At 54.9% G+C, this 25,595-nt stretch overlaps 1 protein-coding gene across 4 annotated transcripts in view; it reads right to left on the bottom strand.

The window, feature by feature from the left end:
* Window positions 1–562: 562 nt before the first annotated feature.
* Window positions 563–25,595, bottom strand: part of TBC1D9B (TBC1 domain family member 9B) — a 41,145-nt gene continuing 16,112 nt past the window's right edge. The window contains exons 6-23 of one of the 4 annotated variants that reach the window (XM_088839277.1): window positions 24,332–24,539; window positions 22,167–22,379; window positions 15,442–15,603; window positions 15,051–15,201; window positions 14,448–14,662; window positions 13,888–14,005; window positions 12,790–13,075; window positions 10,947–11,076; window positions 10,719–10,817; window positions 10,018–10,086; window positions 8,795–9,035; window positions 8,310–8,375; window positions 6,667–6,738; window positions 6,391–6,441; window positions 4,893–4,952; window positions 3,972–4,078; window positions 2,294–2,920; window positions 563–2,177 (exon numbers count right to left, since the gene is read on the bottom strand). In XM_088839277.1, coding sequence (XP_088695403.1) covers window positions 2,121–2,177; window positions 2,294–2,920; window positions 3,972–4,078; window positions 4,893–4,952; window positions 6,391–6,441; window positions 6,667–6,738; window positions 8,310–8,375; window positions 8,795–9,035; window positions 10,018–10,086; window positions 10,719–10,817; window positions 10,947–11,076; window positions 12,790–13,075; window positions 13,888–14,005; window positions 14,448–14,662; window positions 15,051–15,201; window positions 15,442–15,603; window positions 22,167–22,379; window positions 24,332–24,539 — 2,932 coding nt within the window. In that variant the 3' untranslated portion in view covers window positions 563–2,120. Of the gene's footprint in view, window positions 2,921–3,971; window positions 4,079–4,892; window positions 4,953–6,390; window positions 6,442–6,666; window positions 6,739–8,309; window positions 8,376–8,794; window positions 9,036–10,017; window positions 10,087–10,718; window positions 10,818–10,946; window positions 11,077–12,789; window positions 13,076–13,887; window positions 14,006–14,447; window positions 14,663–15,050; window positions 15,202–15,441; window positions 15,604–22,166; window positions 22,380–24,331; window positions 24,540–25,595 lie in introns of all 4 variants that reach the window. The other 3 variants (XM_055429286.2, XM_055429284.2, XM_055429285.2) reach the window with 3 other exon arrangements.

A 25,595-nucleotide genomic window follows, 5' to 3' on the forward strand; every position in this document is an offset into this window, starting at 1 on the left:
GTCTCATCATTGTGGATGAGAGTTTCTGGCAGCTATAAAGAATGTTTTGCGGTTAATGAAAAGGGCAGAATAAAAATTTCATAAAAGATGTGAGTTCAACTTTGAAAAAGACAAATACAGGGGAAAAAACACCAGAATAATGAATAGTAGTCTTAAATAGTAGGAAAAATTGTTTTTCTACTGTTCTGTATTTTTCCCTTTTTCTGCAACAAACATGTAATCCTTTAAAATTCATATGCATATTTTCTCTTGGAAATTATAAGAATGACTCGATGAATAGTTTGGTACAATAGATCACTTGGTAAGGAGTTTTAAAATATACACTGTTTACTTACAAAATCCATATATTTAAAACTTTTATTTTTATCCACATATTGTTTAGTGTTACTGTTCTTGTTATTGGGCCTCCCTAATAGCTCAGTTGGTAAAGAATCCACAATTAATGCAGGAAATGTTGTTATTAAACATTTTTACTGTCATGCCAGGTTAAGTGATTAACAGATGAAAGTATATTGTATATTTTTATACACTCATCACATAAAAAGCCTAATGTCCTCTTTTATATTGTTTACTTTCTTTGGTATACTCTCAGATTTATACTTCTACATGGTATATAAAACATTTATTTACATTCCAAATTATTTAAATGTAATTGATTATAATCAATTTGATTTAAACTGCCAATTTCATGGAATTCTTATGGATATCCTTAATTTCATTATGGCCAAGAACTATAATTTCATTACAGTCTTTCTGGCAGTAAATCCTTTGAGATTAATTTATGACAAAAGATGTAGTCAGCTTGTGTAAATACTAGAAAGATTACATTACTGATGTGTTAAGAAAGAAAAGTTGTTAGGTTTCCTTGATGTTGTTTTGCTGTATTTATTGAAATGTGACTCAGCAGTGGTGCACAAGGTAAACTCATGGAGGCTTTTATTTTAAAAACATCGATAAACTCTAAAGCACTAGAAAACAGATTAGACCCTGAGCTGTTGGGGGAGGGATACAGGGGTTGGCAGCACATAGGCAGGAGGGGTCTTTCTGGGGTGATGGAAATGTTCTAACATTGAATTGTGGCAACGGCTGCACAACTCTCAGTTTACTAAAAATCACTAAATTGTAGCTTAAAAGAACTGAATTTTTTGGTATGTAAGTTTTGCCTCAATAAGGCTATTCAATTAAAAAACCAAACAAGAGCCACAGAGATGTTATGTTTTAGTAAAAATGAGGGGTGACTCTGTGCTTGGGGGCAAATGCTAGAAATGGTAATCAGCTCCTGCTGCAAAGCTAGGGCTTCTTCATGGCTCAGCCTGTTGCGCATGTCCCTCCTCTCTGCTTCCTGAACCCAAAGGCTGACTGCAGCCAGGCCCGAGCACACAGCTCCCACCCCTAGACCCAGGCTGTTGACCCCCACGGGCAGGTTTTCTGTGGGCGCAGCTCTGCACACGCCCTGCCCAGTCTGCGTCAGCAGCTTCCGTGCCCCCATCCTGCCTGGGGCCTTGAAACCCCACTTCCTGTGAGAGACTAAGTGTTGGGAACTTCTGCAGTACGGCCTCGGCCCCATACCTGCCTGGGGAGAAGCCAGGAGGCCGAAGCAGTGGTTGAGGGTCACATTAATTCTCTATACACAGTGTGGTTTTTCATTCTTTCAGGGATTTATTAAGGCATTGAGCATAGTGTGATTCTTTTTAGCCAACTGAAATGAATACAAGGAAACATATCAGGACCCAAGGGATATGTTTTTAAGGTTAATGGTGAGGATGACGAGCTGAAAGAGAATTGAGAGGAACATCTGTGCTGGAGGTAACCCACCCTGGTGCAGTAGATGCTTTCTGCCTGTGTCCTTAACCAGAAGCAGGCTCGGGGCTCCTGGAAGGCACCTCGAAGATCTCACCACGTTGGTGCCCAACAGGCACACCACCTCCCTACCTGGTGCCCAGTGGCAGGAAAGCCCCCAGAGCACACAGCTGCAGGGGAGGAGGAGGACCAGGGTGTGGCCTGGCACAGTGCAGGGCAAGCAAGGGCAGATCACAGAGCCCCCGACACTGCAGGGGCCAGGAGGCCCAAGGCAGAATGAGGGGCTGGGCAGCCCCTGCCTTGGCCCCCACTGTGACTGTTCAGCCTTCTTTCCATTTACAACTCAATTCTTCCGGGGAGAACTGGAGGGATGTGTCCTTAAGGAGAAAACAAAGGGAAGGAGGAAAGAGAGGCCAGTCTCCAGGCCTTGGAGCCCTCAGCCCGAAACCACAGACTGCTCGTGGTCACTGGAGGTGCTGAACTGTCTCTCTACCTTCCTGTGGTCCTTGATCTTGAGTCCAACGTCTACCCTCTTCTCGAAGAAGTTCACCAGCACAGACTCTGTCAGGATGGAGGCCAGGATCTGCTCGAATGAGATGCACCAGTCTGTGTCGACGGCACCCCCACCGTGGGTGGTGGCCACAGGGCTGCGAGCCTCCCCGCCCACCAGCACTGTGTCGTCCGCCAGGTCCTCACACTGCAGGGAGCCAGTGCTGACCACGGAGTAGGAGGACACGGACGTGTCGTCTTTGGCTTCGTCATCGGACAGCGGCTGGGAGGGAGAGCCCCGCCCCTCGCCGCCGCCCCCGCCCACCGCCTGGCTCTCCTGCGGTGCTTTCCCAAGGTGGGTGTCTCCGCCTGCTTTGGCCTGGGGGTCCCCTGCAGCTGGTGGCTGAAGTTCCCAGTCGGGGTCGTGAGGGGGCTCTGGGGCTGGTGGCTCATCCTCATCGGGGGCACTGTCCCTGGACTTTCTGCCTGGCCAGGCAGAAAACCTCTTCCCCACCTCCCCGATGCGGAGTAACAGGCTGGCCACCGTGGCAATAGCGTGGTACAAGTCCTGCTCCATGGGGTCTTCGCTGAACATGTTGTAAAGTGTCTTGCACATCTCAATGAATTGCTCCTTTTGAGGGGAAAAACAGAAAAGGGACAGGAAGATGATAAAAGATGGGTCAGACTACCTCCGATCAGTCAGACTCACAATGCTGGCCATTCTGATTGGTGTGAAGGTGTTGTTTTGTTAGTTATCTTCATATGCCTGTGCCTTGACATATCCATTTCACAGGTTAGGACACTGAGGTGCAGACAGAAAGGCTTTCTTTTCCAGTTGTCTTTCTTTCAGCACATATAGAGACATTTGGAGTCTCTCTATGCCTGTTCTGTGAGCAGAGACAGACCTATGTCTATTGTAATTTTTCAAACCCAGTGACTACAAGGACTTCACTGTGTTTTAGAATCAGTTTGAGTATTTTAGATCTTTAACTAGAAGCCACTTCAACTCTCCTTAACAAAGCTCTTTAGAGAGTGATGACAAGCTAAGGCAGCCTGGGTTAGTTGAGAGGGATGATGAGGTCAAGTTCAGATCCTGAAACCACGTTTAGGCCTCTTGGCCTGAGAATGGGATGAAACCTCCTTCCACAGGGCATCCCATTCTTCAGGCCTGTGGATGAAAGAGCACCCAGATGGCAAGGGGCCCCTCTGGGCAGAGCAGGCCACGATCAGGCTGCAACTCAGCAGCAGCCTTTGGTTAGATGTCTGTGGTCCTGGCTGTTAAGACCCTGGGGGCCGCAGTCCTGACCTGGAGACCCGCACGTGACTATCAGGCGGTGGGGCAAGTGGGCCTGTGTGCACGGCTCGGAGCCAGGCCGGAGGGACCAGTGCCATGACGCCAGCTCATGAATGGCAGTATGAGTTTCTGCCTATTGAGGCTGACCTTCCCCAGCGCTTCTCTGGTTCACGGATGCCGATCAAAGCAAGTCAGCACCAAGGAGTGTTCTGGACAAGGCCCTGGAACAACCAGCCTGTCCTCCTAGGCGGTCCCTGACTGCTGCTGACTGGTGGGTCTAAAGGTAGGCAGGAGAATCCCTGCATTCCAGGGGTGTGGAGAGGGTGGAAGGGTCCAGACTTGTTGGAATTTTCCAGAAACATCTCTTGGGTGTTCTGATTGGGCCTACCTGGTCCATCTTGGGAAGATCCTTAATCGTCTCCTTTTGAACCTCTTTCTCCTTGGCCCACATTCGAAGGTAGTGCCGATAGTCAGGAGGGCTGGTTCCCTTCTCCTCTGTGAGTTGGAAGAAAAAGATTAATCTCCATCTGTCAAATGAGACAAAGAGGGCTGGGGGCTGGTAGCAGGGGACAAGGGGGCTTAAGGATTATCTGGCATGAAGTTACCTGGGCCCTATCACAAAACACCCTGGTATTTGGGGAGGTAGTGATGGGAAAAACACACAGCAGCCTACAACCTTTTTGGCACCAGGGCCCAGGTTCTTGGAAAACAGTTTTTCTAGAGACTGGGGGTGTGGGGGTGGGATGGTTTCAGGATGACTCAAGTGCATTACATTCATTGTGCACTTTACTTCTATTATTACGTCAACTGCAGCTCAGACCATCAGACATGAGATCCTGGAGGCTGGGGACACCGGCAGGAGCACGCCAAGGGTCCCCCCTGAGCTATGCTGAAGTAGGTTTGAGCTGAGCTCATGAGGATGCCCCACTATGTCCTCCCCAAGATGCTGATGGGACCACGTGGAGGCTGGAGAGAGGGTGGCATGGAGAGCCAGGGCACCCCCAGAGGGAGGTGGTGATGGCTGGGAGTGCTCGTGGCCACAGGAAATTCAGGCCTGGGACTGATGAGTGAGAGCTGGGTGGCTGATGGATTGGGCCTTTATCTCAGAACGCTCTGCTATCAGGCATGCATCTGCCATAAGGTACGGGGGCTATTCTGCAGTGACAGGGCAACCAGATCCCACTCACCCTAGGACCTCTGCCAGCATCAGCAGATGTCTGCCTACACACACACACACTCACACACACACACACACACACTCACTCACTCACACACACACATTCACACACACAAACACATATATATATACCTCTTCTTTTATCTTGGATGTCATTTCCAGCTTCCTCTTGCTCCTCCTGCTGTAATACTTCTGGACAACAAAAAGAACAACATTCTTCTGTTATGACTCCAAACCACTGTGCTTTCCTGTGGAAGTCGACCTGGTCCTGGTCCCTGGCCCAGCAGGTCCCGCAGGCTGCTGCTTCTCTGCCCCACATAGGGCCAGCTCATTCCACCTGGTTACATTAAACTAGAGAGCCGCTGAACTCTCACATCGTCTCTTTCCAAAGAATACGAGTCATACCACGCAGCTCTTAAATCAACGATGATGCATGTTACAGGCAAAAATTCTGAGACCAACAGTTTCTATACTTTCTGCTGATAAAGGTCAAACTCAGGGGAGTCTGAGTTACCAAATCAACCTGTAACTGCCACAGCAGCTGATGAATGTTATATTCCCGAGTCCTGTACTCAGCTCAGTATTTCTTAAAGTGGCATATATGTACACACCATGAACCTGGGGAAAACAGCTCTCCCAGACCTGTTCCCTGAGGGAGTGTGGCTGGAGGAACTTCAGGTGGAAAGGCAGGTGCCAGCTCCAAACGACCCTCGGCAGCTCTGTGGTGGCAGGGAAGGGTGCAGCCCTCTGGGCTCAGGGTTTTCATCAGGGAATGGACCGCTGCCTGGAGGTTACATGAGCTCCAAGGACAGGGCTCTGTACCCCCATTCCGTGGCCTCTCCTCAGGTGCCTGGGACAAGCCTATTTGCTTAGGTTCCAAGTATGACAGAAGATACATCTGTTTTTTTAGGTTGTATAATTGAAATCAAGGTCCTCAAGCTTCACAGTCAAGTAAGCCTTTGACACTGTCAGTAGGATTGCTTTGGGTATCTTGATAATATCTTTTAATTTCCCTTCTGAGTGTGTTTTATCCTTGATGTGTTATTACCTATCCCCCGTGAGCAATGATAGGGTGGTGTTTTGGTTGGTTTTCTGGGTGCATTACACACTGCCAGCCTGACTGCCAAATCTCAGCCCAGAATACCCCACCGCCCTGAGCCCAGCGCTTCCTGTGGGCTTTAAATGCAGCATAGAGCTGACTTCAACATACACATTTTCCCTCAACTAGAAAGTTGCATGGAACATAAAACTGTCTCCAAGGAAAGCCTCCACCACTCTTTCCTACTTCCACTCATCCGCGTCATCACAATGAGTTTTGCAACAATGGTGTTTTTCCTATGACCACGATGACAGAATAGTTTCTCCATGTGGCTGGGAGGTGATGCCCTGGTACCTGCGCAACACCACGGTGCCGTGTGTCACCACCGTCTGCCCCTACGACAAGCACGGCAGCTGCCGCTCTCCACCCAGGCCTGCGGCTGGCTACTCAGAACTCAGTCTCACAGGCGGCATCTCGGGGACCAAGAGCTTCCAGGCCTCTTGACCATGCAGGGGAGTGTTCAGAAGATGAAGCCCAAGGCCCTAGGGAAGCCAAGTGCAAAGGGGGCACCCTTGCCCCCCAGGCACTGACCTTGAACCTTCCAGGGCAGGAAAAGATCCAGATCGGAGGCCAGAGGAGATGCTGGAAGGGACAGCGAGGAGGAGCAGAGGCAGAGGGAAGGAGCCAGGGTCCAGGAAGGCAGAGACAAGAGAAACAGGAGTGAGAATACCCCTGGGGCCCTGGCCCCTGTTCTACAGCTCCCCGGTGCAGCACACCCCCTACGCCCGGGGAGGGCTGCAGGCCACCCGCCCGGCCCTCAGCAACTCTGCTTGGCACAGGGCCTGAGGCCAGCGGTAGAGTGCTCACCTTCTGAGGAGCTGTCCTCGGTGAAATAATGGGCTGCTTCCAGGGCTGACTCAGCCTCCTCGGGGCTCAGGGCTGTGTTCGGAGAGAGAGAAGAGTGAGGGCAGGAGGGAACAACCTGACTCTCACCAGAGGAAACCTCCCCGAGTCCTGGACGAAGTCCCTCCCCTGCCCCTGCTGAGTGTGCCCGCCAACATGGTGTGCAGTCACGGTGCTTAACCGCTGCTGACTGCTTCTGGTTAACCGTACACTGGGTTTGAAAATGCAATATACATCCAGTCAGAGGAGTCGGCTGAACGGCCATCCTCTTCCCCACTCGTGATGCTGTGGCCCAGAGGATCCTGTCGGGATGTTCCCAGCCCCTGCAGGCACGTGCGCAGGGGCCAGGCAGGCACAGACAACCTGTTCTCAAGTCACACCCTTGGGCACTGCCCCACACCAGTGCGCACTGGCTGGTCTCACCCTGCGACAGTCTCTGTTTCTGGCTCAGTTCTCCCTACTGTGTGGAGCGGAGGGGTGAGGAAGGTTTAACGGTGCATGGCCCGTGGGGAGGTGGCAGGTATGGGCCGTCACTAGGCCCAGGTGAAGCAAGGTGGGCAGAGGTGGTTGCGAGTGGCAGGGCGAGCCCCACGTGCCCTCATCCATAGGCTCTTGGCCCAGTGGGGTCTGCCCAGCTCAAGCCTCTCTCAGCAGAATGAGAAGTGCCTGTGCCAACCTTCCCAAGGAGGTGTACCCAAGACCACTGTTGCCTGTTCCAACAGGGAAAGACCAGCCACAGGTAAGAAGCCCTGTGCTACGTGTGTCAGGAGCAGGGCTCTCCAACTCTGGATGCAGAGAGCCTTATAGGGAGCCTCAGAACTACAGTCTGGGCCCTGCCCCCGGTCAGTCAGGTCTCTGGGATGAAAAATGACTCCAGCCAACTCTGAGGCAGCTCCTGACTCCCTGCGGGGGCAGGGTCATGGACAACAGCAGGAACCCAGGACAGCTCTACTCCAGAGCAGAACCCCTGGGGCTAGAACTTTCGCCTGCCCCTGTCTCAGCTCCCTCTGTGAAAATACGGAAGCCTACCCCTGGCCCTTGGAGAAGTCTGAGTGCCCATGTCTGCTGAGCTGGGTGAGCTAGGCTGACACAGGCTACCCACTGTCTGTGTCCCAGCGGGCCCTGCAATGCGAGAGAAGACAGAGGAGAGAGCCACACAGGCTCCTCAGCCTCCCCTGGGCCTCGGCGGTGCCCCCAGGCTGCCCCTCTGGTGACAAACAGAAGCCCTTGACAGATTTAAGGACAAGCCAATGAACTGAGAAGACTCAAACCTGAGTCTCCACTCCTGTGGCCACCCCCTCTCAGGGGGTCCATGTAGGGGCCTGGCGCTGTGTCTGGGCCTCTACCTGTGCGTGGAGCCCTGAGACACCCACATGTCCCCCCAGGCCACACAGGGCCTGGCCCTGCTCTCAGACAGAGACTGACCCGGCCTCAGCCCCATCTGCTGGCTGCTCTGCACTCTGTCAGGATGAGGGAGCCTCCACTGTGCTGGGAGCCCAGCTGCCATGGGGCCCAGCAACGCACAGAGGCCTGTGCCTCGGAAGGCTGCAGCTCCAGCTCTGCACTCTGGAGAGCCCTTGCTGGGGAGTGGGACAGGTGGCACTCACCTGGAGGCAAGTGCAGCTTGTAGAGAACCTTGAGCTTCTCCGTCAGGTCCCCGTGGTACATCCCACCTGTGGGGAAAGGCCAGCAAGAAGGCAGGCTGGCAGGAGGGCACAGGAGTCCCGTGGCCAGGCCACATTCGAACCCTCCTCCTCCAGGGGGTTCCAGCGGGATGCTGCTCACCACCCGACTCTCTCCCTGGAGAGGCCCTGGGGGTGAGCACCAGGCCTAGGCCTTCTCCTTCTCGGGGGCCTGCAGACCCAGCCTCCAGCAGCAAACTGAGGGAGGGGAAGGGAGTAAGGGGAAGGCTCCCATCACATATCTCCGTGGGAAAACTGCCCTCCTTTATCAAAGGTTAAGGACTCTACGCTAACCTACGCTATGGCAGGCAGGCTGGCTGGGACTGGTACCTGCAAGTTTCCTCAGAAAGGGCAAGGGTCAGAAAGGGCAAGGGTAGGGACGAGTCCCTGCAGGCCCTAGAGCCACTCACTCATCCCCGTCACAAACTCCTTGAAGTTGATCAGCGAGTCCTTGTTTTCATCCAGGAGCCGAAACATCCGTCCTGCCAGCACAGGTGTGTGGGCGCCACAGGCCCAGGGCGTCAGGCTGGCAAAGAGTTCCCGGAACTGGTGGGCATCAATGCGGTACTGCTCCAGGTAGGGCAGGCTGGGGTCCCGACGCACAGCCGCAGGGTGGCTGCTGCCCCAGTACTGACTTGCTAGGTGCTTGGCCTGCAGGGGGCACAGCCTGGTGAGGCAGCCTGGCCTCCTGGGCCCTGGGCGCTCAGGGCCACCAGGCTGACTGGTGTGTTCACCCGCCTCCTCCATCCAAGCCTGCAGCCTCCTGCGCAGTGAGCGCTGGGCGAGACACAGCATCTCACAGAGCCTCCGGCACTGGCACCATCACCCCCATGTTTAGAGCTGTGGGAGTCGAGACAGGGCGCGAGGACCACCAGGCACAGCGGACCACTGGCTGGACCCCTCTGACCCGAAGGCCGTCCCAGGGTGGCTCCCTAGGGGGCTGAACCCCGGGCAGCTGGAAGGGCAGAATGGGACCTGAGAGCAGACAGGCGGTGCAGACACGGCTGTTTCTGCTTGTTCTTCATACCCTTTCCCGTTCCTCTGTTACCAGCACCTGAACTTTTCCTGGAGAGCCCCTCTTGTCCCCAACCCAGGCCACGGGGTGTGCATGCGGCCCAGCCTGGGGTCAGCAGCAAACAGCGTCCTGTAGCCACAGGACGTAACTTGAGTCACTCCAGCAATCAACCCTGGACTTTTTGTTAAAATCACCTGGGAGGAAACATTCTATTTTCATGGGGTTATAGCAAGGATGACCCTGGAGGCTGCGGACAACAGTCCTGCTGCTCTGTAGGAAGAGCAGCCCACAGGATATCTGAGATAGCAGAGCTTGACAGGATGTCGGAACACCTAGATCCGGCCGTGTCTGAAGCTGTACATTCCTAGACTTTTCAGTTTCATGAGCCAATGCGTTCCCTCTCGTGTAAGCTGACGTCAGCAAATTTTCAGCCACTTAAAAGAGTATCTCGCCTAAACTCTGGCAAGGATTAAATGCTACCATGTGAACTCTGTAATAACTGCTTCTGAGGATATTTTTTCCGTGTTTTCCATCTCCCCTGGCAGGAGACTGCTGCACAGAGGATGGAGTTAGGGGACGGGGATGGGGTCCTGGTCCTCCCTTGCTCTTGGCCATCACCTTAAACACCATGTAAAGGTCCTCTAGTTCTTCAATTGAGAAACCAATGTCCCCAGGTATAGCTCGGACCTAGAAGGAAAGAGATGCAAGATGTATTAATGAATTCTCAAGGTCTTGCTCTTTAAGGGAACCCCATGTGGCACCAACTGCCCTTCTCGTGTTGCCAGCTGGGGGGCCTTTTTGTTCTGAACACCAAGTCCGGGACATGGGGTGAGGGGTGGTGATCTAGAAACTGCCATTTGGATTCCTAGAAAGGCCCTGGCAAAAATCTTTGGAACATAACTTAGAACTTCCCAGTGATTTCTTCCTATAGAGACAAGAGGACAAAATCTGACAGCAAGGTCAGCGGGCTCAGTGGGCAGGGGCTGAGGGGCTGTCACTACCCAGGGGCAGGGGTTAAAGCCAGGCTGGAGGGCTTAGTCCAGAGTGGGCTCGTGCTTGGCCTTCAGGCATCAAGGCAAAAGAGAAGCTTCCCTGTGACCAATCTGCAACAGGAAACAGTGACCAGCCCTCTCTCCACATCCCCAAATCTGCAGCTTCACTTCTGCATCCTAGTCCCACACAGGACAGTGCTGGAGGGCCCTGCACCCCGCTTCTAAGGGCAGTCTGGGCGGCTCGGCAGGCGCAGTCCACTTAGTCTCCATCCCAACCCCAGCTCCAGCTCGCACCCTGGGGCCACGAGAGCCCAGGTCCATCCATACCACGCTCCTCTTGGCTGTATCCTCCAATGACTGGATCACTTTAAGCCTCTGTTTAAACCGCATCTGCTCAATGTCCTCCGCCCTCAGGCTGCTGAATTTCTACCAGTCAGAGGTGATTCAGTGAGATCAGGTGGAACCACAGAGCAGAGGCCAGCCACCCACCACGGCCAACTGCACCCACATAGCCCAATGGAGTGGTCTGGCCAAATAGCCCTGGTGAGTGCTGACCTCATATGACACCTTCAGGAGGTCAAAGATGTCCACCTCTTCAGGAGGGTCATCTCCGCTGGTCAGCAGGGCATGGAGGTGTGGGATAGGAGGAGAGACACTCTGCTTATTGACCACATTATCCAGGTATCTGTAAGGATTGAAGAACAGAAGTCTAGATCCCTCACAGGTGACAGGATGTCTCACCCACAGCTGAATGATGTGGAGACTTAATCTGCCTAGACTCTCAACGAGCGAGGATGCTGAGGGCCAGGCGTCTTCCAGGAGAGAGAAAGATGGGTCACTGCATGGAAAGGCATGCCCTGGTGGGCGCCCGAGCAAATCAGAGGCGCCCCCTGGAGGCAATGGGAGAAGGCCTCCCCCAGAAGGCTTGGGCACTTAATTCTGAGAAAGCTAGGTTGGCCACCAGGGTCCCACGAGCAGGGACCCTCTATGACTCCAGACCCTACTACACCAGGAGAAAACTGTCCCAGTTGGAGGGATGACACACTCCCTCTGTCTGGTGGGTCCCTGGGTATGTGCGGACTCCCTGCTCTGGCCAGGAAGAATCAGACCAAAGGAGTGCTCCAGGAGGAGGAGCCCTGCTGAGGAGCACAGCCTTAGGACCGGGCCTGACTCCAGTGGAACCAGCCCTGACTCCAGTGGGACCAGCCCAGCCAGGACCTCACACCCTTCCAGACGCTCTGGCTGGGCCTGACACTCAGGAGGGAGAAAGCAGTGGGTCCCCATTCCCCCGGCCCTGGTCCTGATCCTGCTCAGGTCCTGCTCTGGGGGAAGGGCCCCGTCTCTGTCTGGTGTGGGAGACGGGCATGGAAACCACTTGCCCACTCTGCCCATGGGTTGCCTGTCTTCCGGGCTCAGGACAGAGAGCCAGCATGGCCCAGAGCACTGCCAGCCTGGGACCCTTGCAGGCTCCCAGTCAGCACCTGGGCTGGCTCAGCACACAGGTGACAGTGTCCCCGGCAGTCCTGGGGGCTGGGAGCACTCCAGGCTGAGCAGATACATGCATATGGGCTGGCAGGACTGTACAGAGCTCAGGGCCTGGGCCAGAGGGAGGCCCCCAGAAGAGCACCTGCATAGGAAGGGCTTGAAGGTCAGGCCGGGGATTTAGATCCTTTGTCCAGAAAACTACCAGGGGCACAGGGGATCCCTACATCCCAGGGGAGGAACAGAGTCAGATTCTGATTAGGAAGGGCCCTGTGGGATGCTGGTGAATGAAACTGGTGCAGAGCCAACTGTTATGGTGTAGGCACATGGCCCCTGGCAGGGCTGTCAGGGGCCGGCCATGAGGCTGGATCCCAGAGAGAGTCTGTGAGGATGGGACATGGGCACCGAGGGAGGAGGCGGTGGCCAGGATGACCTGGGCCGCAGGTGTCCCTAGCTGGAGATTGGCTCAGCAGCAGCTACAGCAGGCCCAGCACGGGCTCCCCGTCTAGGTGCCCTGGAGAAACTGATGCTCCTGAGCCAGGGAAGGTGCAGCAGGAGTGCTCTGCGGGAGTTGCAGGCACCCAGCCTTTGCTGGAGATGGGAGGCTCGGCCTAGTTCCACCTGCCTCCCGCCCAGCAAGCCCTCCAGTGCAGTGTGCTCTGGTCCGCCACTGTTTTACCCTCTAACTACTGCTTCTCCCAAGGAATGACTGCTCCAGTGCTGTTCTGTCTTCTCCCAGAAAGGAGTCCCTCTGCTGCCTCTGGAGTGTCCCAGGTCTACCCCGGGTTGAGCACGTGGTAGGTGCAGTCCCAGGACACTGACTGAGGAGCAGCCAGGGCTGCGGAGGGGCTGGTCCTGCGGTCCAGGGGAGCACTGGCCGGCTCCCCAACAAGAGGAGGGAGGCTGGCGCGGCTACCTGCCCAGGACGGTCATGGCTTCGCCTTCGTCGCCACAGCCCAGCAGCTGCTCCATGTTGGCATCCAGGATGGCCAAGGCCACCTGCAGGATCACCTTGATGCCCTCATAGAAGAAGCAGTCAACGATGACCACAGCGCTCTCAAAGGGCATGACACTGAGGAAGAGGGTGAGAAGCCAGGAGAGAGAGATGCTGGAAATCACCCCCAGGCCCTGCATCTTCCTGGAGAGCTGGGGCAGGAATTCTCGTGTGAGCTCTTCCAAGATGCCTTGGTCCACCAGGGCCCCTAGGGAGAGGACAAAGCAGTCTGAACAGTGAGCTCACGTTCCTGGCTCAGGCAGGCCCTGGGACCCTGGGGTCTGAGGTCCAAGAAGCCCCCCTGGTCTCTGGCCAGCTCTGCTTACAACTGAGGGCTGGACGGGGGCAGGTGGGGTGGAGAAAGGAAGAAAGGAATCCTGTGAGTTTCCTTTCTACTGCTTCCAAACCATTGTATGAAAAGAAAAGATTTCTTCCACTTTACTTGGATTTTCTTTTCAGGAAATACTAATTTCTCTCTAGGATGTCAGAAGTAAACAGTGGCCCGAGTAGCTGATGTGTCTCCTGACCTGAAGCTGGTGAACAGAGGCAATTCTGAAGGACCCCAAGAGTGGAAACCCACTAGAACAGTACAGGAAGGACATTTGAGATAATAGATTTGATTATATATGTAATTAAATATATTTACAAGTTTACAGATTCTACCCTTCGTAACAGTCAACATGGGGGTATATACTATATGCTCGAGTTATGATTTTGGAAATTTTCTACAATAAAAACGTTTAACGAGAGTTAGCTGGATGTGAATGTAGGCCCCAAGTTAACTTCTCTCACTTCCAGCAACTCCTAGGGAATCCGCATAAAGTCTGGGAGGGACGGCTGGGGTCGGTGTTTGGCTTTCCACCGTCTAGCTGTGTGAAGATTTTGCAGCTTTCTAACCTATGGAGTGGGAGACATGACTGCCTGTGGCGAGGCTATGAGGCCTCCAGGAGCCCAGCTGTGGGCTGTGCACTGAGGAAGGCCTGCCACCCCCACAGGGAGCTGCCAGCCGTGGGCACTCACCCACCACCCTAGTGTTGTAGTAGTCGGGCAGCATGCGCTCGCAGAGGGCCACCAGCAGCCAGAAGGCCTCCTCCTCGCTGCCGTAGAGCAGGAGCACCGAGGTGACGATGTTCATGGCCTGCGGGTGCAGAGACAGTGAGGGGGGCTCACAGAGCTGTCCCTTCCCAACCAGCAAGCCTGGAAATGACAAACTGTCCCACCCAATTCTAGGCGATTTGCCAAAAGGCAACTTGCAGGAAATCAGTGTGACCAGGTGACGGCCGTACGATATGCCCAGTGCCACTGAACTGTGCGCTTCAGACGGTTACCATGGTGAGCTTTATGATATGCGTGTAACACACACACACGAAACGATCCAGCGCCTTCAGCACCAAACCAGAAGCACACAGAAGACAGCTTAACAGAGCGTGTGAAGGTGAGGGGAGAGACAAGCCCTGCTTCTAACTTCAGCTTCTTCTGGGATCAGGATCTTCCTGGGGGCCGAGGCACAGTTGCAACTGTGTGAGGCCGTCACTCAGGGCCAGGACCACGTGCAGCTGGGCCCTGCTGAGCCCCCGTACCTGGCAGTAGCCGATGGTGGGGTTTCGGAAAGCGTAAGCGGTCAGCACCCGGCGGAGGGCCGCGATCCCGAGCTCATTCTGGAAGGCAGGGTGCTCGGGCATTGAGCGGTGGAGGTCTCGCTCGATCTCCTCTGTGGCCAGGCTGTACCTCCCCGTGGACTTCTCCACCAGCTCAGCATAGTAACCGGGGTGAGTCACCATCTCATTCCACGCCCCTGTGGAGACACAGCTGACTGCTGGCTCCCTCCTCCTCCCCGCCTGGGATTTGAGGACAGGGACAGGGCAGGGTGGAGACGTCAATGCACTGCAGAAGGGCAGGGGCCCTTGGGTGCCAGGCAGAGCTTCCCTCATGACTGCTCCTGAGAAGTCACCCAACGATGTTTCAAATGGCCAAGGGTGTGAATGTTGTCAGAGTCTGCCCGCGGAGAGGTGTCAGGAGGCCGGATCCACTCCCACGGCTGGTGGGAAGGCGTGCCCCTCCTGGCACACACACCTCATCACGGCCAAGAGCCCCATTCGTGCCCTCTAATGTGGCAGTCCCTGCCTGCCCACTCAACAGCCGGCGGGGGTCAGCGGGGCGTGGCTGCGAGGCGGGCAGCTCACCAGAGAAGAGGAGCCAGAGCTCCCCGCGGAGGCTCTCCGGGATGCCCTTCAGCACCAGCTCCCGCGCCCTCGCCGTGCGGTACATGCACACGCCGCGCCCGAACTCGAAGAAGTGGATGTTCCACGACTCCTCTTTCATCTTCTCCTTGGCCTGCGGGAGCAGCAAACACGGGTCTGCGGGGGTGACCAGGTGCCACCTCCACCTCTCCTCCGAGGGCTGGGGTGGTGCCGCGTCCCTGGGGCCCCGTGGGCGGTCGGAAGCCCACGGTCAGCACCGTGGCACCGGCCAGGCAGGGTGTCCCTGGCACTGCGCAGGGTCACCCAAGGGCCGCAGACGCCCCCCCCACCCAGCCAGGCCCGCACGGCGGTGGGGCTCCCCGTCCGGGCTTACCCCCTTGGCGCCCAGCTCCTCCACGGGCGTGTTTCTCTGGAAGAGTCTGAGCAGGCCCTGGGAGGCGGTTGGCGCCTCCTGTGCACGGCCCCCTGGGAGGCCCCCGAGGGCTGAGGTCGGGCTGGCAGGCTGTTCTGACAGCTCCTGGGGCGCGGGGGAAGGCTGGGAGACAGAGCACAGTGGGGCGGGCACCGAGTGAGGCCGGGACCGGCAGGAGGTCCCCAGGCAGCCCAGCCCGGCCTCCTCTCTGGCCGAACACACACCTCACTGCCCTCCGGCACCCGGGTCAGGCTCTGGGGCCCATCCCGTCAGACCCTCTCTCTGTGAGCTCAGGGCCAGGACAGAAGAAGCCCCCAGGAGAGTTCTTCTGAACTCTGTGTCCCCTACAAGGGCCTGACGGGCCACACTCATGGGTGCTCCCTGGGAGCACCTGCTCCTGCTCCAGCCTCGGGGTGCAGACCCTGCCGACCCCTGGAGAGATGGCTGTCTTCGGGTCCCAAGCCCAAGGCCCCTGGCCACAGTGACCGGCTTGGGGCGAAGTGTCGGGAGAGTCCCAGGGCCCCTCCGGGACACCAGGCTCTCCTTAGCAGCCTGCCATGCTCCTGACAAGGCTGCTGGGGCTCCGGGAGGCAGAGATAAAAGACACAGACCTAGAACCAGGTGTGTGTGGGGAGTCCCTGCCTGTGGGCTGTCTCTAACAGTCAATAGGTCCCTGGTAGGGCTGCAGGCCCTTTCCCAGGGGGAATGCCAAACAGCAAGAGAAATGGATCCTGGGAGGTTCTGAGAATATCCTGGGGGGCATTTGGGGCTGGGAGAAAACGAGAGGGGCACCAGGGAGAGCCGTCTAGAAGGAAGCCCTGATAGTCAGGGTTCCTCCCTGGCTTTCTGGAATTGCGGCCCCCAGTCCCCACCCAGCAGGGCCACAGAGTAAGTTCTTAAGCCCCTTCAAGTACAGTGTAGATGACAACAGACTTCTGTCCCCTGCTTGTGGTCTGGGTCCCACCTGTAGGCCCCTGACTTCAAGGTGAGCGCACAGTCATAGGCGATGATCTGTGTAGGGAGCTTGCCCCAGGGCCCAGGGTCAGGTAGGCCGGAGCCAGAGCCCTCACTTTCTGCTCTGCCCTCAGCTCCCTCCGCGGGCGCCCACCAGCAGGAGCACTGCCCTTGGATGGACACCGGCCACCGGCTCCCCTGAACCCACTCCTTCTGCCGCAGAGGCTCCCCATTTCTCGGATGGACACCGGTCACTGGCTCCCCTGAACCCACTTCTTCTGCCGCAGAGGCTCCCCATTTCTCGGATGGACACCGGCCACCGGCTCCCCTGAACCCACTCCTTCTGCCGCAGAGGCTCCCCATTTCTCAGATGGACACCGGCCACCGGCTCCCCTGAACCCACTCCTTCTGCCACAGAGGCTCCCCATTTCTCGGATGGACACCGGTCACCGGATCCCCTGAACCCACTTCTTCTGCCGCAGAGGCTCCCCATTTCTCGGATGGACACCGGTCACCGGCTCCCCTGAACCCACTTCTTCTGCCACAGAGGCTCCCCATTTCTCGGATGGACACCGGTCACTGGCTCCCCTGAACCCACTTCTTCTGCCGCAGAGGCTCCCCATTTCTCGGATGGACACCGGTCACTGGCTCCCCTGAACCCACTTCTTCTGCCGCAGAGGCTCCCCATTTCTCGGATGGACACTGGTCACTGGCTCCCCTGAATCCACTTCTTCTGCTGCAGAGGCCCCCCCATTTCTGGGGACGTAGCACAGCTCTCTCTACTCTTGGCCCCACACTTTGTGAAATCCCTTGAGGCCTGGGGTGGTGGCCACAAACTAATTAGTATTTGCCGCCCCCAGTCTCGGGGGCTGGGGGGTACTATGTCAGTCACCTTGCAGGGAATGTCAGGACAAGCCAAGGAGGATGCAGAGGGCGGCGCCGCCATCCTGGGGTCACACACAACTAGTGATGACAACCAACTGGCTGAAAGCCAGGCCTAGCAGAGAGAGCCCAGCTCTGCTGACAGGCAGCTGAGCGTGCGGCCAGGGAGCTGTGTATTCCGCCCTTGTGCTCATCGGCTCCGACCGCCCCCCCCCCCACCACCCCCGCCGCGGTCCATCTGGTATGCAGCAGGGGTACGGATGCTTCCCACACAAGAACCACAGCTGGGACTGCTTTGCAGGGAACATATTCTAAACTCATCAAACTGTACTCTTTCAATACGTACGTCAAGCTTACCTCAGTAGAACTGTTTTTAACAAAAAGGAAAAAAGGAGAGAAAATTCTGCTAGGTTCACGTCCATGGGAAGATCCCCCGGGGAAGGGAAAGGCTGCCCACTCCAGTATTCTGGTCTAGAGAACGCCATGGACTGTGCCCATGGGGTCTCAAGGAGTTGGACATGACTGAGCGGCTTTCACTTTCTTCTTTCTCTCACATCCATGGTCTGTCCCTCTGCCCATGGCCGGTGTTTTCAAAATGGACTTTAGTTCAACTGCAAACACACTTTCAAGACAAACTCCGAATCCACGGGCAAGACCCTAGACTGAAAGCATCGTGATGCAGAGATTTCTGCTTCTGGCCTGAGGATCCCAGAAGAGACAAGGACACAGATGGACTTTCAACTCAGTGCTGGAAAGGAGACCGACTTGAGGATGTGACCTCAGCGATAACCATCCCTCATGACATACAGGTTCCTGGGGTGACGGTGAGCCCAAGCCCACGCCTGGGAATCCTGTGTTTTCCTAATCCAGTCTCTCTCTCCTTCCCCTCAGTAACTGCCTTACCCATTCCTCCAGCGTCAACCTCGCAAACCACCTGCCTTCCTCACTTCTACAGCCAACTATTTATCTGAGCACACAGAAGCATGAGCAATTTGACGGCCATCCACGGTCACTCCTGCTGGCCCGCCCTCCCGCATCTGAGGCTGTGCATGCCAGGCCCAACTCTCCCTCCACTTGAGCCCAAGATCCTACCACCCTGGCCTCTAGGAGTTTCTTCCGGCATGCGTAGAAGATAGCCCCCTCCACTGGATTCGTTACCATGAATCATGCTGGTGTCCCTACAAGCCCTCCCCACCCTTCACCTGGATGGTGCTCACATGCTGTGTCCACTTTGTGAACGTGTGCCGAGCTGTGCACTTACGACCCACCTACTTCAGAGCACATATATCACACTCTGATTACAAAGTCAGTCCCTGAAGGCACCCCTGTGAGTCTCAGCTGGCCTTTCTACAAACTTTCTGGAAAGAGTTGACTAAATTCACTGTACCATTCCCTCTTCCTCTACTTTTTTTCCTTGAGAAAGTGTCAGAAAGTGTACGTTTATGTTCTAACAATTACCTTCATCCTAATGATGTTTTTATCTAATACCCTGGGTCCCCTCTTTTTAGACACTGGACCGCCTCCTAGGGACAATACTGAAATTGGCCAGTAGCTCTGTTTTTCCCCGCCCGATCCTTTCCCCTGCTGCCATATAATTTATTAGAGTGGCAGACTTTTGTCCTTACTTAAAAAGGCAGTCAGTGAGCTTATCCTACTCTCCATACTTCCTGATGTCACGTTTTCATCACTCAGAGCATACAGAATCACACGTGTCTTGTCACCTGTTCCTCGTCTCGTATCTACGCCTCATACACGCACTCAATGCTCCCCCCAGGCCACCTGCCAAAGCCTCTCTGGTTGTCTCCTGGTTATCTGAGGTTGTTCACTATTAGCTCATCAAAACCTGATGGCTTCCCTGATTTCCTGAGTGTTCCTGATGGCTTGTGGTCTTGATACCTGTGTGTCAGCTTCCCAGATAGAAAATCCTGGGACCACAGCATTTTTTACTGTATATTTTTAAAATGTTGCTCTATTTGTGTAAAATGTTGCTATGAAAATGTCTGATGCCTCTCTGATTTCCATTCCTTCATAAATGACTTGGTGTTTCTTGACTGATTGTCCAGAAGAATTTTTTTAATCTTTAGAGTCCCACAGTTTTACTAGATTATATCTCAGTGTGTACATATTACATACTCTTTCTTGTCGATTTTCCAAATGTACAAGGTGCTTTTCTACCAGGCGGGTTTAACTTTTATATTCAGAAAACTTTTCGTGAACCGCAGCTTCGATCAGCTGTTATTCCATGGCTTTCGTTTCCTCTTTAGGAAGCTGCGTCACACAGAAACTGGGTCTTCTTCGCCTCAGTGGTTTCTCGCGTCTCTTGACTATTTTCTCTCTCTCTATTGGACTCTCCTCTCTCTTTTCTGAATCTTCTACCACTGGTGTGCAGTTTATGCTTAGAGCACATCCCAGTAAGGGCTGGTTGCTACTCAAGTGCTCAACAGCCTCTGTGGCTACTGTACTGACAGCTGCACCTCGTTCCATTCCCGACACGCAGGCAGGGCGGCTCTACTGCAACACAGACACACCACGTCCCTTCTCCAGTCCAAACTCTCCACTGACTCCCACCTCACTAGAGTCAAGGCTAGGTGCTTATAAAGGCCTATGGGCTCTATATATGCTCTGGCTTCCCACTCCCTGTCTCATCTTGTGACCTGAGACCTGTCTGCACTCCTCTCAGCAGCCCTTTCCCCAGATACTTCCTGGCTGGTCCCTGACTTCTTTCAAGTACCACTTGATCAGAGTCCTCCTGACCCCTGGCAATCCTGATCCTTTTATCCTGTTTTATTTTTTCCATGGCCCTTACCGCCACCTGACATATTTAATGTTTATTTCCTTACTGACTTGTCTTTCTCACTAGAATGTAAGCTCTAAAAGGGCATGAATTTGTCTAATCAGCTCTATTTCTAGCGCCTAGAAATCTGACACCTATCAGAAAATGTGCTGGATGAAGAAGGGCAGGTGCTCAGAAGGGGCCATGGGCCCAAGATTAGTCTGGCTGGTCTGGTCCTGTCACCTGTAGCACTGGGCCTTCAAAAGGCCGTTCAACACTCCCGCTCACATCCCTTCTCATCAGACCAACCTCACTATTTCTTGAAATCACAGATCAAACCCAACCTCCTCTAAGAAACTTTCTTAAAGTCTCCAACATGCACTGATTCTGCCTGTTCCCTTCCCATCCATTCTTTGTCTACTTAATAGTTTACTGAGCATCGATTAATGGGTGGAAAATCTACGGCTCCAATGCTACCTAGTGGGAATGCAGGCCCTGCAATGCCAGAGCTCCTGATTTTCCTGGAGCAGCCAGACAGGTGGATTTTTATATGGACTCTTCTAGTGTTTTTACAAATCTAGACTGATAATAGCACTTACATCTTGTTATACCAAGAAGGAAGGAAGTGATCAAACAAGGCCACGGTAATGTCAAAAGGACTCATGCCACCTGAATAACTGTCCTCTGGTCATAGACAGAATGAGGATAAAAACTGTCCTGAGCTGAAACAAATCAAGTTGCTTAAATACGTAAGTTCACAATTATACTAAAAAGTAAACACAAAAACTGAATTGGTCACATTTGGAGGATACTAGAAAACCAACTTGTCATTTTAACAACTGGTGAATAAAAAGAATAAAGGATTTATTCTGCCTTTTCTATATGAACTGTGCCTTAGGGTGACCAAATAGCTGATGAGGGTAAGTTTCTCTATACAAAAGTATTCCAGCTAATGAACAGAAGAAATGATAGAATTAAGAGTGCTCCTATTTGCAATCCTAATGAGTTACCTAAGGCATTATTTAGGCAATACTTGTCAATGACTGGTAACAGCAAATAACCAGGTATTGTACACCTCTTGGTAGAAGTACACAGCTCAATCCTGCCTACAAGTGCCTGTTCCCCACCTTGCACCAACATAAACAATTAAATAAAAGTCGAGCTGGGTCTCACCACTCAACCACCAACTTACAAGAAATAGGGCACAAAAGAACCCATTATATGCTTGCGGGGGAGGCAATCAGCAAACACCAGGCTGTGAGAAACTCTACAGCACAAATGACCAGTTCCTTCAGTAAAATACTGCAAGAAAAGAGAGAGAGGGAGGGGGGAGAGAGATGGGAGCAGAAGCCTGTAAAGAGATCACAGCAATCAACTGTGACAAATATATGGCCTGTGTGCACCTCAATTCAAATCGGATCAAACTGTAAAAAGTACATGTGCATCTGGGGAAATGTAAACACAAGTGTGAAAGTCGCTCAGTCGTGTCCGACTCTGTGACCCCATGGGCTATACAGTCCATGGAATTCTCCAGGCCAGAACACTGGAGTGGGTAGTCTTTCCCTTCTCCAAGGGATCTTCCCAACCCAGGATTCGTACCCACGTCTCCCATATTGCAGGCGGATTCTTTACCAGCTGAGCCACGAGGGAAGCCCATAAACACAAGTATTTGATATTAAAGAGTTATTAATATTGTTGGTATAGTAAGGAGACTGCAGTAAAAGATAACCTTGTAAGAAAGACTGAAGGGAGAAATGCCAGGTAAATAAACCCAAACGGGCAGGCCTCAGCAGTGTGGCTCCCAGTGCAGGAGAAGCTCATAAGGGACAGAGATGAAGGGGGCTGGTCCAGGCAGAGACGGCTTCTCATGTGGAGTAAGGCTTGAGGCAGGCAGGCCGACTTGAGGGAGTCTTGGGGTACAGAGACGTCTGAGACCCTGGGCCCTGTGCACACGGCCAGGACCCCTGAGACTGGGGTTGAGTGAGGTTTTCCAGCAGCGCCAAGCAGGGGCCCTCTCCACCCGAGGGCTCTCCTCCTGCCCCTGACACCGCCCCACTGCTCTGGGGGGCCCGCTCACCTCTGGGGCTGAGTCCATGATGCTCGCTTTCCTCTCTGCTCGGCCACCACCTGATGGCTTGGATGGCATCTTCTGGAGGAAGTCAGAGATCCTCTCAACCAAGAACTCACGGTCTTTCAGGTTGGCAAACAGAAAGGTCATTTTGCTCTTGGTGCTAATAGACAGAGGGCTGGGCAGGACGCTGGAGCAGTCGGCTTTCTCCACAATGGTCACCTGAGAAGCCAAAAACACCATCTGGGGGTCTGCATCCTGGGATATAAAGCCACGTGGTTTTGTGAAGGCAAGAGCATGGTGGGCTCCGGCCACCTTCTGGCCATGGGGTGGGGAGGGAAGGCAGGCTCTGCAGGCCTGGGTGCCTCATACCCTGACTTTGTGACTCGCTGCTGTGTGTGTCCTGCGCACGTCTGAGCCCTGTTTTCTTCACTGCTGATGAGTGTGAGGGTGTCAGCCTCGGAAGACTGTCCTGAGGGGGAGGAGGCGGAATGCAGAGCCCGAGCCAAGCTGCTCCATGACCAGCTCCCTCAAGGCTGACAGTCCCCCATCCTAAAGCGAGGCAAGAAGTCATTCCCCTCCTCAGTCCTCACTCTCTCAGCACTTCCTGATGCGTGTCACGGGCCCAGTTCCTTTTTTTTTAAATTAACTAAGCTTTGGCTGTGCTGAGTCTTTGCTGCTGCTCACAGACTTCCTCTGGCTGTGGCTAGCAAGGGCTACTCTCGCTGCAGAGTGCGGGCTTTTCACTGTGGTCGCTTCTCGTGTGCCGGCTCAGTAGTTTTGGCTCACTGGCCCTAGGTGGCGCTAGTGGTAAAGAACCCGCCTGCCACTGCAGGAGACTAAGAGATAGGGGTTTGATTCCTGGGTTGGGAAGACCCCCTGGAGGAGGACATGGCAGCCCACTCCAGAATCCTTGCCTGGAGAATGCCATGCACAGTGGACGCCTGAGTGTGGTTGGCTCTGAGTGAGGAGCCCCTGGAAAGTCCCCTGGATAGGACCCTGAGGTCAGGGCTGGGTAGGGGCCTCCGTCCTGACCAGCTGTGGCCACGTTCCAAGAGCTTCCTGGGTTAGCCAGAGCTCTCTGATGTCAGGACCCCTCAGGAGAAGTGGAGCTGGGCTTAAGATGAGTTTGTAGCCAGCCCCCAGACAGAGTCAGGTCGGAACAGCAGCCAGGACAAACCCACAGGCCTAGTGCCAAATGGAGTGTGGGGCCCGGGGCCACCCTGGGCCCCTCAGCCTGAAGCTGTGGCTCCTTTAAGTCTTTGCCTCTGACTTCCCTTGGGGAAACTGACGCAGCACAGTACCTCACACCTATTTGCGACTATACCCACACCTTCAGGGCTTTGTACAAAGGCCAGGGAGTCCCATTGTTCTGTTTTAAACAGAATCAGACTACCGTGATTTAGGTTCTAACTTAAGAACCTCACTGTGCTTCAGTAATTAAGCAGCCAGTATGCCTTGCTGGGATCTGTCCCTGACCTCAGGCTCTGGGCCTTCTGTCTGGGTGTGTGTGTGGGGGTGTGCCCCCTCACTATCTACACCCTTCACTGCAGCACAGGACAAATGGCCTTGTTTCCACGAGAGTCACTGTGGAAGCCCAAGAAACTAGAGAAAAAAATCCCTGTGACAGGTAAGAGCTAGCTTATAGGTGCAAGTTGACCCTCCTCCTGAAAGGTTAAGATCTGACTTCTGATGACTCTGCCAGAGCCTGAGCCCCAGCCAAGGTGGGTGTCAGGAGGGGTCAGTGAGGGGGCCTCTGAGAGTGACATGATGGAGGTGGGGCAAGGTCAGTGTCCTCCAGGCCCAGCCAAAGCAGGGATATGCCGAAGTCCAACTGGAAGACCCAAGAAGGCAGGACCAAGGGACACTCACCCACAGGAGGCCACTGGGCTCTGGCCCAGTGGGTCCTTTTCGAGATTTCCTTGTGTATCAGTGTGAGTGTTGCTGGCAGGCCAAAGCCTACCCTGTCTTCCCACCGGGTGAGGTTGACCCTTGAGTGGGCATCCAATGTGCCCTACACCCCATGGGGCCTGCTGGAGGACACGTGCTGAGGGAGGTGCTGAGCTGTGTGCCCTCGGCGCTCATGCCACCAAATCCTGAGGTGCTCCCAGGCTGGGGACCTGGCTGGGTGCCCTGGCAGGTCAGGGGAGAGCTGGTGAGGACGTCGGGCTCACCTCCCGCAGGGGTATGATAAGGTGGCAAGCATCCTCCTCCTTGCTGGCGAAGCAGATGTAGTTGCTGGAGATAAACATCTGGCCGGGGATGTGCAGCTTGTTGAATGGGGTCCACAGAGTACAGCTCGTGTGGCCGTCCAGGCGCTCATCCCTGGGCAGCCGGAACGTGGCACGGTAGCACTCGTTCTTGGCTCGTGCATCCAGGTCTCTGGTGGTGGGAAAGGTGCAGGAGTCAGGGCTGACACACTCACGAGGGGGCCTTATATCCTCAGCTTCCACACTGGACTCAGGCTCGTGGGGGCCCTCCTGTGAGCAAGCTGTGCCCAGGGATCTCAGAGTTCAATAGAGCACGCACATTGAATGATCCAGTAGAAAAATGTGCACATCCGTACCGTCAGCAGAGGAGTGGTCAACAACACGCCTGGTGTGCCCAGAAGATGCCTGTGCCCACCCTACTGCTTCTTAATGGGAAGACCAGCCCCACCGGGAAACTGGACAGGGCCTCCCAACAGGCAGGGGTGGAGTTAGGACGAAAACGCAGGGTGCTAGCACTTCCCCAGCAGTGCAGTGGTTACGATTCAGTTTCCACTGCGGGGGAGGCAGGTTCAAACCCTGCTTGGGGAACTAAGATCCCAAGTGCTGAGTGGCTTGGACCAAAAAACCTCAAAAAACTTAGAACACAGGGTGCTGCTGCTTAAGAGAAACACACTCTCGCTGGGCCTATGACGGGGTGAGGCAGGGCCCGGTGGCCTGCTTCTCGCCCCTGCGGAGACCAACCCTTGTGAACATCTCCCCGCAGCCCCATGGGAGCGGCCAGCACGTGAGCCGGGCCTGGCAGGCGCCCTCGACGGACAGTGCCGGAGCCTGCCCAGTCCCGCCCTGCTTGTTTTCTTCCCCGAGGTTCTGAGAGCCACCCGGTCACTCGCGTGAGGCGAGTGCCCTCCCTGGGCAGCATTCTGCCAGACGGTGTACCAAGAGTCAGGGCCCAGACCAGCGTCTCTGAGCCCAAGGGCGTGCCTCTCACTCCGGCCATCTCAGCTCCCCCGGCCTCCGAGCGTCCCCTGACGCTGCCGCGGAGCAGCAAGGACAGAGCTGCTCTGGAGGGGCCGGGCCGCAACGTGTTCCTGGGTCTGCTGGTTCCCACCCAGTGGCAGCGCCTCGGACCCGCCCAGGGCGCTCTCCGGCCGGTGGGAAGGCGGCCGCGCTCCCTGAGCGGCCGGGGGCCGCCCCGGCTCCCGCGGTGGCCGGGGGCCCGGGCGAGCTG

Source organism: Moschus berezovskii, chromosome 8 (genome assembly GCF_049115385.1).
Source record: "Moschus berezovskii isolate FMDL1 chromosome 8, NW_MosBer_1.0, whole genome shotgun sequence".
Lineage (NCBI taxonomy): Eukaryota > Metazoa > Chordata > Mammalia > Artiodactyla > Moschidae > Moschus > Moschus berezovskii.